This window comes from Schistocerca gregaria, chromosome 2 (assembly GCF_023897955.1).
Source record: "Schistocerca gregaria isolate iqSchGreg1 chromosome 2, iqSchGreg1.2, whole genome shotgun sequence".
Taxonomy (NCBI): Eukaryota; Metazoa; Arthropoda; class Insecta; order Orthoptera; family Acrididae; genus Schistocerca; species Schistocerca gregaria.
In genome coordinates, this window is record NC_064921.1 from 142,517,311 (window position 1) to 142,537,186 (window position 19,876).

Genomic DNA, 19,876 nt, shown 5'->3' on the forward strand with positions numbered 1-19,876 from the left:
AGAATAAAATTCAAACAATTGAGAACTGTAATGACACTGATAGGCAGGACCTTTTTGAGATTTTACAAGCACATTCCACAGTTTTTACTCACAAAACAGGAACAATTAAGGGATTTCAATACCAATTTCGTGTTCGTGAGCATACTAAATTTTGTGTTAGACCATACGTAATTCTAGCACATTATAGGGACCGCGTTAGAACAGAAATACAATCTATGCTTGACGAGGGCATTATTGAGCCTGCAGTAAGCTCATACAACAATTCATTACGTGTTGTTGGGAAGAAAAATGGATCGATCAGACTTGTCTTAGATTCGAGACAAATCAACACTGTCATCATTCCTGAAACAGACAGGCCGCAAACGATGAGGGAACTTCTTTAAAATTTTAATGGTGTAAAAGTGTTGTCTTCTATTGATGTCAGATCCAGCTTTTATCAGATCGAACTTCATCCATAATGTAGAAAATACACAGCATTTCTTTGTTTCGGCCTTTGTTATCAATGTCGGAAAGTTCCTTTTGGTTTGAACATTTCTTCGGCAGCGTTCATTAGAAGCTAAATTTCATGGGAACAACATAATCCTCAGCAGTTTGTTACGTATTTTTGTTACATCGGTCTTGGTGCCCATTTATTTCAAGAAGCCATAGAAAATGACACTACTGTTCAGAAAACCATTGCTTTTGCTGGGCGGGTGCTAACAAAATCTGAAAAAAATTATTCCATTACTGAATTAGAAGCTTTAGCTATCGTTTGGAACGTTCCAATTGCTACTGCTCATGTTACACTGAGTTGCGATTAATAATCGTTCTTAGAGATATGTTAAGATCTACGAAATATAAAGTCTAGATCCCAGATAAACATTTTTATTAGAAGGCAACATATTAATCAAGTAATAGGATACCCATGAAAGTTAAGACTCGCACTATCGAACTAATTACATATGTGTACTAATTCTCATGCATAAAAAGAGGTAAAAAAAAGTAACTGAAAGAGGGGAATATTTTTTCAAAGAAATCATCATAAGTCACAAGTTGAATTATAGAACACGAAAGCCTGAATATCGTTCAAAGGTTATGTATCAGTAAACTTTGAACACGGCTTTTTATAGATGGCAAGAGTGTTTCCTGAAAATATGACATTTGCTCATATCAATTCATGAAGTGCATGTAGTCGGTAACACGCACTCCTTAGGCAACGTACACCATCTTTTGGAACTGCATATCAAGTGGTAAAGAATTTGATGAGGTATGAACCGATAGTAACTCCTGTAATGATTTTTACCTATTGGTACCATATTGTTGGAGAACTGGCTGCTTTTACAGTACACAGTAAATAAAACGTTAATGGAGCTTTTTCATTGCTGATTTAATCAGAATTGGTTTTTATGACACATAAGAACACTTCCATCAATTAACGCAGTTGAAGTCAACTATAAAAGTAAAAGTTGAAATCATTTAAAGTTTCCAGGTGCCCTAATCTTGCATCACTAAAAAACACCAGGCTAAAAACGGCCAGGTGGCCCTGGTGGTCCAGTAGGTTGAGGCCCTCCAGTAGGCTGAGGTTCACCAGTTGGTTCAGGCCCACCAGTTGGTTGTGGTCCTCCAGTTGGTTGGGGCTCTCCAGTTGGCTGGGGCTCTCCAGTTGGTTCAGGACCTCCAGTTGGTTCAGGACCTCCGGTTGGTTGACCAGTGGGATCAGGACCTCCGGTAGGGGGGCCTGGAGGACCAGTTGGCTGTGGCCCTTCAGTTGGTCCAGGAGGGCCAGGTGGAGTCTCTTGGCTGCGGCATGCTGATACCTGTAGTAGAATGTCACATTGTAAACTACATCATATATGTAGATGGAAATTAAGTGGTATTCCTTCTGAATGGAGATTAAGATTCAGATAATGTGGTTTTGAAACAAAGACAATGAATCGCAGAAATAATGACTTGTGACTATTAGGACTGTGTCATCAGATGCACCTTTGTACACTGACACATTTTAGAAATCAGTCTTACTGCTTTATTACAGGAACTGAATGAATGAGCGTGTTCAACCATTATTGATGATTACTTCGAGTAATCATGAAGAAATGTATGCATTGATGCCAATTTGAGTTAGTACCATGCCATTATTTGTGTTTCGCCAGAAACACGTCACTGACTTTGAACAAGGTCATATAAAAGGGCTTCGAGAAGCATGATGTTGCTTACGCGACATTGCAGAAAGACTTGACAGGAATGTGGACACTGCACATGATTTCTGGCAGCGATGGTCGCGAGAATATACAGTAGCAAGAAGATTGGGTGCCGAAGAGCCATGTGGTACTACCGAGAGGGAAGACCATCGTACACGATGACTGGCTCAGGCACATCGTACTGCATCTGCAGCAGCAATCTCTGCAGCAGATGTGCACCACAATGATAGAACGAACTGTTATAAATCAGTTAATTGAAGGACTGGTCTGCGGCAGATGCTCTGTAGCGTCCACTCGACTGACACCAAACCACCGCCATTAGCGACGTCAGTGTTGTCAACCTAGAGCCCATAAGGGGCAGGGCAAAAGTCTGTGTGATCTCTGATGAAAGCTGGTTCCACCTCGGTGCAAGTGATCGCTGTGTGGTGGTTGGCTGGAGGCCATCCAAGGGATTGCAACCTACCTATTGGCATGCTACAACCACGGGACCTACAACTGGAATTATGGTGTGGTGTGGAGTGGCACTTTGTGTGGAAGCACCAGCGGTCTCTTAGTCATCCCACGCATCCTGAGTGGAAATATGAACATCTGTTTGGTGTTTCGACCTGCAGTGCTGCCATTCATAAACAGCTGTTTTTTTTGTCATCAGTCTACTGACTGGTTTGATGCGTCCCGCCACGAATTCCTTTCCTGTGCTAACCTCTTCATCTCAGAGTAGCACTTGCAACCTACAGCTGTTACCAGAAGGATAACGCTCGTCCATATACTGCTGTTGTAATCCACCATGGTTTACAGCCTCCACATGTGCCTTGGCCTTCTCGATCACTAGATCTGTCTCTAGTTGAGCACTTGTGGGACATTATCGGACGACAACTCTAGCGTCGTCCATAAACAGCATTAAATGTCCTTGTATTGACTGATGAAGTGCAACAGGCGTGGAACACCATCCCAGAAACAGACATCCGGCATTTGTACAACACAAGGCATTCGCGTTTGCGTGTTTGCATTCAACAATCTAACCGTTACACAGGTTACTGATCACCAAAATTTGATATTTGCAATACCTTATCTCGCATTTACGTTAACCTGTGATATTGCAATGTTAATTATTCAAATATGTTACCTCGGCAGATCTATTCCCGAAATTTCATTACTCGACATTATTTATTTTTTGAAGCTGCGGTTTTCCTCGTGATTGTATAAGATTTGATTTCTCTTTCTGTCTACCATCAGAGTGGAATAAATAAGCAAGCCAACTACTCCCGGTAACGAGCTTCTAGTACACTAAATAATACTCTTGTTCTATTACTCTATAGCAATATTTTAGGGTTTTGATTCATGACGAATCCAATTCTTATCTTCGTGATTAGTCGCTGTGTTTGATGAATTCTCATATTTAGCTGTGTATCATCAGAGTTGTACCACAACATGAGTGAAGAACAAGGATTGACCCAACAATAGACCTGAAAGTAGGCTCTTGTAAAGGAATTACTGATGTTCTGGTAGGTCAGCCTTTATGCGCAGTACTAGAGAAAGCTCCGCCTCTCTGATGACATGACAAACGGCGAGAAACGTATGCTGAAACAGATGATGACAAATATCCCGTAATCATTCATAAAAACATGTAGATATGCAGATGCAAGATCATCAGAAGTACTAGAAATGGAGGACCAGCTGGATACGAGGAAGAAAATCTGATGTCATTTTTCTACATTCACCGACCATCCAGAAAATTTCTAGACTGATTTTATTTCTGGCGTATAAGCGAATCAGCCCAGTAACAACAGTGGCAACCCGAACAACTAAAAAACACAGACATACATTCGACGAATCAGTTTAAGCAGGTAAGTAGGCGGTGTCAAGTACACAGTCGACGTGCGATCGTACAGTATAATCACTGTTTTGTCAGAAATCGCAATGGAGCAACATCTCTAAGTGTTTAAGGCAGTCTTGAGAATGTCCTGAACAGAAGGAAAGTGTGTACAAGGTTTGTCCCACTCGTCTTGACTCATGAACTAAAGCAACGATGCCTGGTCACCTGTCGTGACTAGCTTGAAATAAAACACGTGCACATTTCTTTTCTCGAACAAATCATGACGGGTGATGAGATTTGGTGTTATGAAATTGAAGCCACTGCAGCATGACAAAGTGCAGACATTCACGTGAAGTGTTAACGCTTTGACGACATAACCGACTTTCAAACCAATGGGATACATCAGTTGAACAACACGCTAAAGATAGATCTCGCCGACAGTTACTCATGGGTGTGTGAATGTTATGTGCCTTTTAACCAAGTGGGGGAGGGGTACGTAGGAACCCTTAAGCATTAAAGCCACCATCTTAATTATTCTGTACTTTGTACTAATACATTATCGAAACTTTTTGGGTTGTTGTTTTACGATTTAAGAAATCCGCCAGTGTTAACGTGCTCATGCGCAGACACGAATTTCAGCTGTTACCCTCGCAAATATCGATCCAGTAAGAAGGAGGATACAGATTTTTTACTGATATTATGCGTGTATAGTTTATAAACGATTCACACGAAGTTGATGAATTTGATACAATTTCAATATGAATTCTAATATGAAGTCGCTTACAGAACCGACGGAGTTGCAAACATTTTCCAATCCTTAGATTCGAGGATTGCATGTTACAGGCAGAAATTTGTGGTACATTTTGAGCACTCAGTGCTTTAAGTGGGTGCAGAAGCAAGTACCAGTAAATATACGTTGTGCACAAATGTCGATGAAGTCTCAGTCCATACTACTCACCACAAGACACAGGAGAAGAGCTGCCACTGTCGCCCTCATGGTGATGGAAGTGCTGAGGTGAGCGTGGGCTGCAGAGCTTTTATAAGGCTCGCTACTGGGCTATGTACTCGTGATTCCGTGACTCTTCAACAAAGGGACTGTACAGAGACTGCAGTCCAAATGCGACGGTGGAGGATCTGGTTGTATCACAAGGTCACAGAGCACAGCTGCGACGAACTGAATATCTTATTGTCGCTCAATTTTTTCATCGACACCCGCTTGTTCCTAGATGTCTGCCTCAAAGAAATAATGAACTAACAAGTCGTGATGCAGCTATTAACTTCAGGAAACGTCGTCGAAAAAGAAAATAGCCATGTGATGCGGGGGCGACATACAACGTTATCTTACAAATGTGATTTCAAGAAGTATGTGTATGTTCCGGTACCGTGGTATGAACCATTTAAACGACTAATATAGCTGTAGCTGCCTTGCAGAAACTATTTGAAGTAAATCAACCATGCAATTTGTGGGGTAGGCATCTTGAAACTCTTAAAGTAAGTAAGGTCCTGCATTGCATCAGGACTTTACACACCTGCGCAAAGAGTGTGGATAAAAACCCTGTCAAGTCATAGAGACATATGTCCTCCATGTTTTCCGTAATCATGAATGCTGATTTACTTCAAGTGGTAAGGACATGCCACAATTTCTGCCACAAGTTTATCCATTTCAAGCTTGTGGTCAGGCTGTAACACATTCGTTGTCGTGACGTTTACTGCGAATCGTTCTTTCCTTCTAATCTGTATTCCACAACTATGACTCCTGGAAGTTTGTTTCGTGGTGCACGGCAAATGGCATAGCAAATCTCTCTTCGCGCATTAGTGCATGCGAAATGTCCTTCTTTTCCTCTCGGTTCGGCCCTCGTGAACTGCGTTTTCTACTTCTGCCCCAGAACCTCTTCATCCTTCTCTTCCGCCCTCCTTTAGAGATCTTCCGTATCATTGTATCCGCTACGTTGGTGACTCTCTGTCGTTTTCCTGCCCTTCTCTGTCATTGATCTCTGGTGCATTACAAAATATATGTGCATTTGCTTTCTCAGTTTTTCAACTTCATTCTCAGTTTTAACCAATCCTTCCTGAGTTTAACAACTCAATTGCTACTTGTCTCTTCGGGTGTCATACCCATTTTTTCCATGCTCTTTTGGTCATTCCGTCCACATTCATCTTCACCATATATCCTGCGAATCTTGACCCATCCAGTCTGACTTTTCCATATACAAGTTGCAGGGGCAACCGTGGTGTAAGGCTGCACCCCAAATGTGATATAATAGAAGCACCAGAACTACGGGTGGTGCCATACATGGCGGGCTGTGATCGTTCCTAATCTTGCCACTAATGCACACACCGTCAACGGCAAACACCTCGCCGACTCTCCGCTTTGCGGGGTGGAAATCACCAGGCAGACGAATAATCACTGTGTCAGTTGGTTCCGTGCCCTTGCAGTACGGTGTTATTTTACAACTGGCAAGGAAGGCGTTCTCGTTTAATGGACTTTCGCGGACATTACACAGGCAGTACTTTTCCAACTTCCTCTGGAGTGCTTCCTACGACCAACCACCTATCTGGAATGTCACTGCTAAACGCAGGTGATGTCGTCAGATGCCCCATTTTTCGGTGTTTGATCATATATTTCTCACTAAAAAAAGCTACATGATACTTAAAAAGACCAAAAAAGTCTCCTCTCTTACACACATTAACAGACCAAGAAAAACGCAACATGATCAGTAGAAGGAAAAAATGTCTTCGTCTCTCTTACAAATATATGACACCCTCTCGCCCCTTTCCTTACGACCTTTGTTCTGTTTAGGTAGAGCTATTGGGAGAGGCGTAGTTAGGAGTACATGTCTGAAGTGGCGTGTACGTTACTTTTTCTTTTATTGTCAAAGTGGCGGTGGCAAATAGATCCTTCCACCGTGTAGTACCATTATAATCAGGAAAAGAAGGAGGACTAGCTGCCATCTGCAATAAACAGAACTGTGAGAAGAAGAAAGTATAGAGCTTTCACTATTGACCAAAACGTCCTGGGTTCCAGGTGCGAACCTCCTCACTGCTTAAATTTTGAATAAAAGTCATCAGAAACGGCAGCCGAAGACTTCTGGCATAAGAAGACACCCTCGTCCTGCCAGTGTCATTGTTAAAGAGGGCGGAGGAGAGAAAAGAGATCCAGGGCACTCTCTTGCCCCATGATGTAGAAAACTGCCCTTAAAAGGTGGAAGAATCAGGAATGATCAGCGGCATGAAGATGAAGAAGGCAATGGAAACCACTGCATTAAAACACATAATGTGTATCGATAGTACGTGAGACCTGTAATTGATTAAGTGTCATCGTGACACGTCCGGAACAGTCCCCCATCCAGATCTCCATTAGAGGACTGCCAAGGGGGAGCTGACCATGAGAAAAAGTTTAAATGACCGATGAAAGGTTCTAAATGTCGGGGTGTGGAATGTCAGAAGTCTGAACATGACAGGAAAACTACAAAATCTGAAAAAGGAAATTCTAAGGTTCAGTCTAGACACAGTGATGTTCAGTGATGTGATACGGAGAGAAGACAAAGATTTCTGGTCAGACGATTATAGGGTAATAACAACTACAGTAGAAAATGATATGTCGAAAGTAGGATCTGTTGTGAGATAGGAAGATAAGCAAAGAGTGTGTTATAGGGAACAGTTCAGTGACTGGGTCGTTCTCATCAGAATTGACTGCAAATAATCACCGACCACAACGCTCAGGTGCACGTGGAGATGCCGTAATCTGAAGGAGAACAAATAGGAAATCTGTATGAGAAAACTGAACTCGTCATTCACTACCAAAAGGGAGATGAAAATCTAATAGTCATTGAGGATTGGAATGCGGTTAAAGGGGAAGGAGCAGAAGAAACGTTACGGGAGAATATGGGTTTGGTAACTGAATGATAGAGGAGAATTACTAAATGAGTTCTGCAATACATTTCGGCTAGCAATTGCAAACTGTTTCTTCAAGATCACAAGAGAAGGTGATATATTTTGACAGAACCGGTATATATAGGAAGACTCCAACCAAGCATGGTTAGGCGAAGATTACGAAATCAAATATTGTACTGTAAGTGATACCAAGGAGCAGATAAAGATCCAGATCACAATTTAGTGATCTTGAAGAGTAGGCTGACGTTTAAGAAACTAGCCAGAAAAAATCAATTGTTAGCTCAGTAGTCAGTTCAGTTATACAGGTAAGGACAGTTGTAGAGTGCATTCACAGGAGGTGGAAAGAAAAAGGTGCGTACAAGGAAGGTAACTGCGAAGAAGCTATGACCAACACAGATATAGTTCATTTGATCGACGAAAGAAGGAATTACAGAAATATTTAGGGTAATTCGGGGCTACTGAAATACAAGTCACTTAGGGATGAAATGAATAGGAAGTGCATGGAAGCTAAGGATAAATGTGGAGAAATCGACAATCAAATGATTGTCAGAAGAACTGACTCGGCAGACAGAGAGGCCGAAACGACCTTCAGGGAAATTAAAAGCAAAGACTGTAACATTAAGAATGCAGTCGGAATATCACTGTTAAGCAAGAGCCTACACGTGAGAGAATTATCGAACAGCTCATGCATCAAAGCTGCTGACAGGAATAATATACAAAATAATAGAAAAGAAAATGAGGATCTGTTACATGACGATCGGTTTGTGTTTAGGAAAAGCAAAGAAACCGAGACGCAGTTCTGATGTTGCAGTTGATAATGACAGCAAGGCTGAAGAAAAATGAAGAGACGTTCACAGGATCTGTTGACCTGAGAAAAGCGTTCGACATTGTAACATGGTACAAACATCTCGAAATTCTGAGACAAATACGGGTGAACTATTAGAAAAGGCGGGTGACATACAGTATGTACAAAAACTATGAAGGAACAATAAGGCTGGAAGAGCAAGAAAGAAGTACACGGATTACTGTAAAATTGGTGTAAGGCAGGATGTAGTTTTTCGCCACTAGTTTCCAATCTGTACAACGAAGAAGCAATGACGGAAATAGAAAGTAGGTTCAAGAACGGGATTAAATGACAATGATAAGATTTGCTGATGCCATTACGGTCTTCAGCGAAAGCGAAAAGTATTACTGTATGTGTTAAAAGGAGTCAACAGTACTATAGCGAGCTGTAGAGGGTAAAAAATGTAGAGGAAGACAGGAAGTCAGAACTGGCATACACCTAGAAAATAGCTCTGCACATAGGATGCAGGTGCTACGCCGAGATGGAAAGGTTCGCACATGAGAGGAATTCGTGGTAGGGCCACATCAAAGGAGTGAGAACTCTGATAATGTGGACTGTGTAGCTGTTATTTTCCTTCTAACATGGGAATTAACCGTTTCCAGACATGGATTCCTATGTACAACGAGATTTCCTAAGCCTCCTCTACAAGCTCTTGAAGTGTGTAAGATAACTTGTGAAACACCCTGTAGTTGATATTATTTATGCAGTGTTACACTCCTGTAACTTGTGTATAGTTGCACATTATTCTTCCCTTTCACAACTTAGGCCCGCTCTTGAATTGTTATTCACATCTAAACTAGCCATCATTACTAAGAAATAGAGATCTAGATGGCGTATACCAATGGAGATCCTGGTTTCATGACGCACACCTTAAGGTGTAAAAAACGCCAACGATGTTGTATACATGAATTCATATTCTTGAGAAAAAGACGACTCGATGCTCTTATGCGAGGTAGCCTATGAAAGGGAGAAAATAATAATTAAGATACTAAACTCATATGAAGGAGGCAGAAGTTCAAATACGTTTATGTCCTTCACAATTTCGTTGTATGTGGATCCGTGACACTAACAAGGCAAATGCTGTGAGAGTGTTTGTCAATAGGACTCGTTCAATTCCCTACCTCCTGCTAGCCTTGTCATAGATATGTCAGTAGAAATCCCGCGGTCGACACGAAATTAAATCACGACTTTCATTTTCTCTCTTTGTATATTTTACAAGACAAAATAAACATTTTTCCCAGAAGATTTTATGGGGAGAGAACATAGTTGGATGTGTCCCCTATAGATAATTGTTTCTTCATTTCTCACAGTTATATATTCCACCTAATCACAGACGAGATATACTATCTCTACAAAAGCACTCGGACACCCTTACGTAGCGCAGAAATGACCAATAAATGTCACGAGAGACGGACCTGTCACTATAAAAGAAGGCGGGGGTACTGTTTTGTCAACAGAAAAGCAGTAACAGCAGAATGAGTCTATCAGAAGACCTCAGTCACCTCAGATTTGGACCAGGCACCAGATGTCACCTGAGTAACGAGTACCTTAGTAACATTTACATCCTAATAAAGCACTCAAATGGTCCAATTGTGATGTGATGGTGAAGTGGAAACGCGAAAGAATAACATCAGACGACATCAGACGAACTGAGACCAGGCAGGCCTCACGTACTAACAGGCAGGGAACGGCAAGCACTCCAAGAGTGGCTGAAATCGCACGTGAGTTCAGTAGCTCTTCAAGCAGTCCTGCTAGCGTACTGACTGCCAGTAGGGAATTAAAAAGAATGGGATGTAGTGGTCGAGCAGCACCTCATCTGAGGTGCAATAGAGAGCGACGCTACTGGAAAGTGGACGACCGGAAACAGGTGGTCTGGACTGATGAGGCACACTATACTCTGTGGAAATCCGATGGAAGATTTGTATTTAGCTAAAGCTTGGACGAAGTTACCTGCCGTCGTGTGTCGTGTCAACAGTGAAGCGCGGAGGTGTTATAGTATGATGGCATTATTAGTGGTTAAAGTGTGGTACTCATATTACACTTAGAAAGAGGCAGAATCAGGTATCATGAGAACACACTTTACAGCACGTTTTATTGTGTACAGTCAAGGATGAGTTTGCAGACGATGCACCATCTCACAAGCCAGTATCATTCCTGAAATGGACTTTCGTGACCAGAGATCAGTTTCGGCTCTTCTGGAAGAACGGGCCATTCTTCGACAGACCTACAGATACCTCATTGAAGGTAGAATTCAAGACGTGAAGAGGTCAAGACCCCGCATGTTAATGTCCACTGATAACTGTCCAGACACTTTTGATTTGATACTGAATATTTAGTAGCGATAGGTATAGTGCATTAGCCACATCATATACGCTCTCTTCGTTGCAATTATATGTGTGTTATCACCGTCTATGCTCGACATCAGCTCGCAGTAGCCATGCACAGATGTCAGACGGCAGCGTAGATGACAAGGATGACCAAAGCCTGTGGTGTGTACCGGCAAATAGACTTTCAGCTCTCGTGCGACTGACAGCCTATATGAATCATTGGCATCCAACAGCGTCTCCTCAACGACCATATGGACTCATGCTGACTCCTCTTCATCTGCGAGGAAGACTAGAATCTGCACGCCAGTACTGCAACTGGAATAGTGACAGGTAGCCTTTTCAGATGATCGTGTTTCATGCTTCACCGGACAGATGGCCGTTGGATATTACGGCGTGAAATGTCTGAAAGCGAAGGGTCACGGCCTGGTGAAGGAGCGTTATGTTCTGAGGAATATTTTCGTGGCATTCCCTAAGTGAACTCTTCATACTGGAATGCTGCATTGCTCATCTCAAAAATGCATACATCCTTGTCGTGCATGTGCACCCCTATATGCATTTTGTTTTTCCTTCGCACAATAGCACCTCCGAGCAGGACAATGCAATGTGTCATACATCTCACAGTGTGCGTGCGTGGTCTGAAGAGAACAGGCCCTGGATTTATTGCCAGTCGAGAATCTATGAAACCTAGTCTGTCAGGTAGTATTCACAACGGATCAACTGAGAGACCTAGCGCAGCTGGTCATGACAATGGAGTTAGCCTTGCTGCACATCCGTGTCGATTCCTTCCACAACCTCATTGGTTCTCTGCTCGATTGTCTCGCACTGGTTCACGCCACAAAATTTAGTTACTTAAGCCTTTGACAGATGATCACATTAACAAGACTGGACAGTGAACGTAACTGCATATGCAAATGATAAGCATTTTAGCAGACACTCACAAAGTAGGTCGGAGTAACAACGCATGCATTCTACACATATGGACCAGGTACCGGATTTGAAGATTTATTTTTCATATGGAGATAATGTCATACGTCTCGTAAGAAGGTGAAAAGTCTACCAGCAAGTGTTGGAATTCGACAGCGGTTGTATCATGGCATTTCAAAACTGCAGTTTGTCTTTCCGCGATATTCCTGCTCGCAATGATCGGTACGCCGTGACTGAAGTGCAGATATAGAATCTATCGGTTCAGGAGAGAGACGTTGAACGCATTGCGTAACATCAGCGGCTTCATCTTCACACAACTAGCTCTCGAGAGGTCAAGCACATCGTTGGTCGACCGTGTAAGACAGTGCAGCTACGTCTGGCAGCCTGAGACGGTAAATAGGCTCGTAAACAGCACGGCAAGTGTCTAGACTCACAGCACTAGTGCCTGGCAGCAGGGCGAATATTGCTGAGGCTTCCAATGACGTGGCAGCAGCAGGAGGTGTGCCGACAGTGGGCACTCAACATCAGAACCGGACAGACGAGTGACACCACGTCAGTCTTATGGAGACTTCCAGTTGTGACGAAAGCATCAAGTTAGTATCTCTATACGGAAACCACAAGGAGAACGTATGTTGATAGATTTTGATAGATCGCATTCTACATCGTCACACAGTGCCAAACTCCTGGCGGAATGGTATGGAGCACCTCTGGGCAGACAACACGATGACTTGCGATTTGCGTGGCTGGTAATTTTGACAGCAAGCACGACATTACTAACGCGTTAAGGCTAGTGCCACTTCTCTCCCTCTGAGGACTCCATGACGCTATTTTAACAACATAAGACAACACTGAATGTTGCTGTCATGACAGGTGGTGTTTGACTGCTTCTCTGACCAGCGCATTTTCAAGATGCCTCATCCACTGCAATCTGGTCACTCGGTGCTGAGACAGCCAGTAACTATAATAGATAAACTCTGACATATATACTGGCGGAAAGAAATTGCAGTATCAAGAATGAGTTTTGAGACATGCATGCTTCTTCATCTGACAGATGCTGTCTATAGATATTTCACGCCAGTTCCATACCAGTGGCACCAGTAGCTCCACTACAACGATGCGAATCAGATTTGCTTTAACTGCAAGCTGTAGTGGTCGTGAGCATTCGTTACGTTTGAGATGGGACGTCGTGCGTTGATGTTCGTCAACAATGTCTGTAAGACAACAAAGACGCCATTATCAACACCTCACAGAGTATGAACGAGGTCGTGAAATAGGGCTACGAGAAGGGCGCTGAAGCACCTTACTGGAAATTAATTATGCCGTTTCAGCTACGAGAAGCTGAACTCTACCTCCCGTATATAAAACACCTTCAAACGTCTGATTATTTCACAAATGAGTTACTGTGTTAGATGCTCGTCGTAAAGGACATAAGACATTTGTGGTTAAATATTCTTTCGCTTGCGCCTTTGTACCGCAGTTTGCGCAGAGTCGGCGTGGTTAAATCGGATTTGGCATGTTAATTTGAAGGTGTGGCCGGATGCCCCTCCTGCCGCCACCCTGTACCGCCCCCCCCCCCTCCTCCCGGGACAGAATCATTGTACTCTATCTGTCTGCACCTAGTGAAAATCGTGAAATAGTGCAAACGTCTACGACGCGTGTAACTGAGGCGAAATGTGGGGACCAGCCCGTTATTCACCTAGCGGGATGTGGAAAGCCACCTAAAACCACATCCAGGCTGGCCGGCACACTGGCCCTTGTCGACCAAGGGCCAGCGCGCCAACCTGAGTCCAGGAAGCAGCGCGTTAGCGCTGTCGGCTAACCTGGCGTGCCATTTGTGGTTAAATATGACAAACAGCAATTATGCTGATTATTCGCCAAAAAACTAAAAAGAGATAAGCAGTTTACATGTTCATGATATGGCGGTGCTCACCGACTTTCTTGTCAAACGACGTGCGATACTCATCTAATTTCTCGAGCACGGAAAAACCATTAGCAGTGACTTGCAGTGTGAGACACTCCGTAGCCTACACAAGTCCCCAAGAGCAAACAGTCTGGCCTGCTCGTTGTGGGGGGGGGGGGGGGGGGTGGAGTTATTCTGCGCCACCACGATAACACGCATCCACGCGTCTCCAAGGTCACAAGAAATATACGGTCCATCTTCAATTGGGAGCAGTTTCAACATCAGCTTGACCACGCGGACATGATACCCTGCGACTTCCATGTGTTTGCGCCCTAAATAAACATCTCTAGAATTTGAATCACGAGTTTGTGTGTGTGTTTTCCTTCGAAACTGTATGCTATGTAAACAAAATTTCGTTAGTTACCAGGGTAAACATCAGATCTCCGATATCGATGGGGCCGGAAAAAGGTCCTGCAAGAACTGCACCAACCACGACTGAAGAGAATCGTTCAACGTGACAGAAGTGCAACCCTTCCGCAAACTGGTGGAGATTTCAATGCTGGGCCATCAACAAGTGTCAGTGTGTGAACCATTCAACCAAACATAACCGATACAGTGTTTCAGAACTGAAGACCCACTCCTGTACCCTTGACGACTGCACGAGACAAATCTTTACGCTTCGCCTGGTCCAGTCAACAGCGACATGGGACTGTTGTGACGGGAAACATGTTGCCTGGCCGGACAAGGCTAGTTTCAAATTGAATCGAGCAGATGGACGTCTACGAATATGGAGGTTCCCTCATGAATTCATGGACACTGCATGTCAGCAGGGGCCTGTTCAAGTGCTTGAGGCTCTGTAATGGTGTGGCTCATGGACAGTAGGAGTGATATGGGAACCCTGATACGTCTAGATACGACTCTGACAAGTGACACGTATATGAGAATCCAGGTGATCACCTGCATCCATTCATGTCCATTGTGTATTCCGACGGACTTGGGCTATTCCAGCAGGACAATGTGACCCCTCACACGTTCAGAATTGCTACAGCATAGCTCCAGGAACACTCTTCTGAGCTTAAACTGTTCTGCTAGCTGCGAGGAGTCCCAGACATGAACATTGTTGAGCATATTTGGGATGCTTGCAACGTGCTGTTCAGAAGAGATCTCCAGCCCCTCGTACTCTTACGGATTTATGGACAGGCCTTCAGGATTCATGGTGTCAGATCCCTCCAGCACTACTTCAGAAATTAGTCGAGTCCATGCCACGTCGTGCTGCAGCACTTCTGCGTGTTCACGAGGGCCCTACACGATATCAGGCAGGTGTACCAGTTTCTTTGACTCTTCAGCGTATATAATCTCAAGACTTCACAAGCGATATTTGTCCAATAATGTTAATTTCAACTGTTATTTATTCTCTTAGTAGTAACTATTGTTCGTATTCGATGTGTATTGAGCAGTAGTTCACGAGGAAGGAGATATAGAAGTTGGCCAGTAATTAATATGCATACTGATATCGACGGAATATGCAATATTGTAAACTTTGGCAACTGATGCATGAATGTGTGACGTTGCAGTGCAGTTTCATCGTGCAGTTGGCAAAGACTAGTTGATATCAGGCCATAATGTCTTTGCAAAATTTCATTCCGTATGCTGAATTGGACATTAACCATGCCTCACACACAGGCACGTTAACGGTGTACGCAGACATGAGCATCTGGGAGAGGCCTTCTGGTTTGGTCGGAGTAATCGGCGAATCGCTTGACATTTGAATAGGGGCGATGCCACTATTCGACGATGTTGGCAGGCAGTGAGTGAACCATGGCCGAACACAGCGTCAAGAAGGAAGCAGTTGACCAAAAGAGACGACAGAACATGAAGACCGAGGCACTCAAAGCCTCGGATTCATCATTATCGTCCATACGACAAGCAACCGGTGGTCAAGTGGCCACAGGAACCATTAACAGGCTGCTCGAATAAAGGGGAATGAGCTCACGGCTCCTCTTGCACCGACCACCATGGACTTCGTTACACCAACAAGCCCGTATGCAATGGTGTCAGGTACATTCGGCCTGGAATCTTACTGACTGGAATACAATTTTCTTCAGTGATGAGGCCCGCTTCGAACTGAGTTTCGATGACCAGCGGAGACTTGTTTGGAGGCGCTTCAGACAGCGGTGGGATACCAATCTATCGCACGCCATACGGCCCGATAACCATAAGTGGTGGTCTCGGGGGTCGTTTCATTTCATCCGAATCTCCCTTACAGCACAGTGGTGCGTCGACGATATTCTACACTCCATTTTGTTGCCCTTCATAGGAAGCCATCCTGGGCTTACATTTCAACAGGGTAATGCCCAGCCGCACATAGAGTTTCTACCACTTGTCTTCATCTTTGCCAAACCTTACCTTGGACTGCAAAGTTAAGGAATCTTTCCCCACTGAGAACGTTTGGAACATTACGGGCAGGGCTCTCCAACCATCTCAGTATTCTGACGATCCAGTGCCCCAATTGGACAGAATGTGGCTCGATATCCATCAGGAGGACATCCAACAACACAGTCTGTCGGTGCTTGCATAACTTACTTGTGGGCTCAGAGTTGGATCAACGTTTTATTGACTTGATCTGTTTCTGAAGTTCGTTGACTTGAATAAGTCATCCAATTTTTCTGATATTTTCATCATTTGTTTGTCTGTAAGAAAGCTTAGTATAAGAAATTCAAAGGTTGGAAACGAATCTAGTTGCTACATAGGAAATTCGGCCCGAGAGCACACACGGAGCTGACATACGAAATTCGATAATGTACACTCGTTTTGTGAGTTTTCTGTAGAAAAATGCTATGACTACTAGCTTCTCAGAAATTACATTTGGTCCCCACAAAAATTTTAAAATTATGAACTGATATGAAGGAATGTAGGACGACATTTGTAAACTGTCACGCACGTATGGTAGAATATCTACCACACTTAAAGTATTGGCTCTAAGCAGAGGTGGGGACAATGGTGAGCGTCTTTTCAAAAAGCAGTTACTTGGCTCTGATGTGTAACACGAATGCCAAACTTGAGAGAGAGACTTAATTTCATTAAACAATTGTAACAAACAATTTGCCTGAAAGGAGCAATGCCAATAGCATCTACCTGAGATGTTTTGGTACATCTAAAGTAGTACCTACTTGGAAAGCAATAACGTACTTCTGTTACTTCAGGTGATATGGATGTTAATTGGGTAGATCACGCTGCAGTCTGCATAAAAAAAGTGAGTATTCTGTGGAGACAGTAAGAGTTTCGCATTGTTGGAGGTGCCACATCAAAGTCAGAATCGGGCTGCATATGGAGCCAGCAACCTTTGAAAACATCCTTAACCAACATGGATGGAAATAGCTGAAAATCACAATGCATGAAGAAATCTAAAGGAAACCATTGCCGTGAATGGAGATGAAATGGTGTATGGTGATGATAACAATATCTTCATATTAATTTCTTCCCAACTCTAACATAAGAACTGTTTTTGCAAATTACATGCTTTAATACTTCTTACTGGTAACACTGCATGATGATAAGCCACATAAGTTGAATTTCGTGTAGAACCTATTTTCCAGGATTACATCCGACATTAGATTGCATTTTATGCACGAAAGTATAGTTACAGTATGACTAAAATAACTTTACAACAAACAAAAATTGTCATCAAAGGTTATAAGCGTGTATATTTGTATGATTATGAGAAATGATATAATAATGTGTGATTTGAGCTTCATTCCTGGGGCTCGTTGCTTCGATGTATGCCATGCGTCAACGGACAGTACCCAATTCTGAGGGACCTTTGAAGATTTCGTCTCGCTTAACTCATTGATTTGCTGGTTTCATCGAGCTGCGAGATTGGTTACTGCAACCTGAGTGCTGTAGTGACAACCTCTGTAGATGCGCTATTTCCTTCCACTCTAATGTAATGTCTAGCTCAATATCCTCATACATTACAAATTCTTCACTCATCTGCGTCTTAGCTGTTAATTATCTTCGTCACACTACTGATATTGGCTTCGATAAGTAGAGTTGTCAGATAGTAGTATTCGGAGTTAATGGTGATGACAGTTGCGAAGATTTTTAAGTGTGTTGCTTGCAACTCAAATGACGAGCTCTTACAAAGCATCGCATCTGTTGTCGAAGAACTTTCTTTATAATTATATTTCTAGTCATTTTAACTGTGACTTACCTCTTGGTCTGTTCAGTCAATTGTGTAACAAACTGCATGTGCCCTTTTGACAACGATTGAGTACTTCTGTATACTTGTTCAAATTCTACGTAGTACTGTGCTTAAATTGTTCGATATAGCCAGGTCCGCAGACCTCGTTCCAGTTTTCCAGTACTTCAGCATGTTTCTCAAAAATAAATCGTTTTGCGCCAACAGTGTGCCCTGAAGACTATGTATCTGTCATCTGCCTGGGGTATCCTGTATTTCTTCCTACTTAATTTCTGAACTATCTTCTGCATCCAGTTTCTGAAATATTTTAAAGACGTTGTTGTGTCGTTTAGTGGCTGGTAAGTCTACCTGCACCCGTGGTCTCGGGGTAGGGTCCTTGATCAAAATGCCCTAGGTTTCGGGATCGATACCTGTACCGCTTAAATTTTGATTACCGTATTTACTCGAATCTAAGCCGCACTCGAATCTAAGCCGCTCGAAATAAAGGAAAAAAAAATTCCCGAATCTAAGCCGCACCTGAGATTTGAGACTCGAAATTCAAGGAGAGAGAAGAGTTTTAGGCAGCACCTCCAAATCGAAACAAAGTTGGTCCATTGTAATATGAGACACAATTTAGGTCGCATGAATGACGATACAGCTACAGTAGTTTGGTTCTAGTCGTAAGCTTAGCAGTTAAGCTTTACCAGGTAACCATTGCTATGCGTCAGGCGGTCCGTCCGTATTTATACAGGTACCCTTCCTTTTTCACGTGCTTCGTCTGGTTTGAATCGATTGCTGATGGTGCTTTAATCTGATAAGTGCCGTTTTCTTTGTTATAGGTGTTTACGTCACTCTAAGCTGAAAATGCATTGTTGTACTGTGTCATGCATTGTTTGTCGCATTCTGATAGTGCGTGTTTACGGCCTGTCGCCGCTCGCGGCACGGCTTGCTTTTGTGCGCGCTACCGCCGCTTACAATAAAAAAAAAAAAAAAAAAAAAAGAAAAGAGAGAGAGGAATCGTCTCATTAGCGAAACAATGGCAAGACACTGCTATTTGTTGTTACTTACACTTCAAGTGATTCAAATGGCTCTGAGCACTATGGGACTCAACTGCTGTGGTCATTAGTCCCCTAGAACTTAGAACTACTTAAACCTAACTAACCTAAGGACATCACACACATCCATGCCCGAGGCAGGATTCGAACCTGCGACCATAGCAGTCGCACGGTTCCGGACTGCGCGCCTAGAACCGCGAGACCACCGCGGCCGGCGTTACTTACACTGCTGCTTTCTTTGATAATGATCAACAAGAACCAAATAATAGTCTGCGTATGATTGAACATGTTCTGAACGAGAGTTAGGCGAAAATTTTTCTCCGTTTGAAAATCTTTGCGGCCCCTTCTTTAGTACATCAAATTCTGCACAGAAATTTGAGTCATATTAGATTTAAAAATCTAATCAGTTTCCGTGCTTCATTTCTGACTGTCTCACTATTAGGCATAAGAATAATACGAATATAAACATGACACGATACTATATTCTTCCGTGTTTGCTGTTGTCTCACTCTACTTTCGTAGTTTATTAGGCAGACAGGATTTAAATGAGATAGCAGCAAACACGAAACAATACATGGCAAAAATTTTATATTCGTATTATTCTTATGGTGAAGAGAATACTGCATGTGATTCACATTTCATCAGGTTCCTATTAGCAACCATCTCTTCTCACAGGTAGAACAAAATTCAGAACGTACAGTTGGCCATATTGACAAACGTCCCAAACAGTCTTGCCAGTCGGATTTTTGTAGTACATCGAAAGTC

At 43.0% G+C, this 19,876-nt stretch overlaps 2 protein-coding genes across 5 annotated transcripts in view; one reads left to right on the forward strand and one right to left on the reverse strand.

The window, feature by feature from the left end:
• The window catches only part of LOC126336532 (proline-rich protein 2-like), a 271,653-nt gene extending 266,647 nt beyond the window's left edge, over positions 1-5,006 (reverse strand). For 2 of the 3 annotated variants that reach the window (XM_050000331.1, XM_050000334.1), the window contains exon 1: positions 4,949-4,996. In XM_050000331.1, coding sequence (XP_049856288.1) covers positions 4,949-4,987 — 39 coding nt within the window. In that variant the 5' untranslated portion in view covers positions 4,988-4,996. Of the gene's footprint in view, positions 1-1,347; positions 1,797-4,948 lie in introns of those variants that run through there. The other variant, XM_050000343.1, reaches the window with a different exon arrangement.
• LOC126336538 (proline-rich protein 2-like) overlaps positions 1-19,876 on the forward strand; it is a 479,405-nt gene that overhangs the window by 431,460 nt on the left and 28,069 nt on the right. The gene's annotated exons all lie outside the window — the stretch shown is intronic.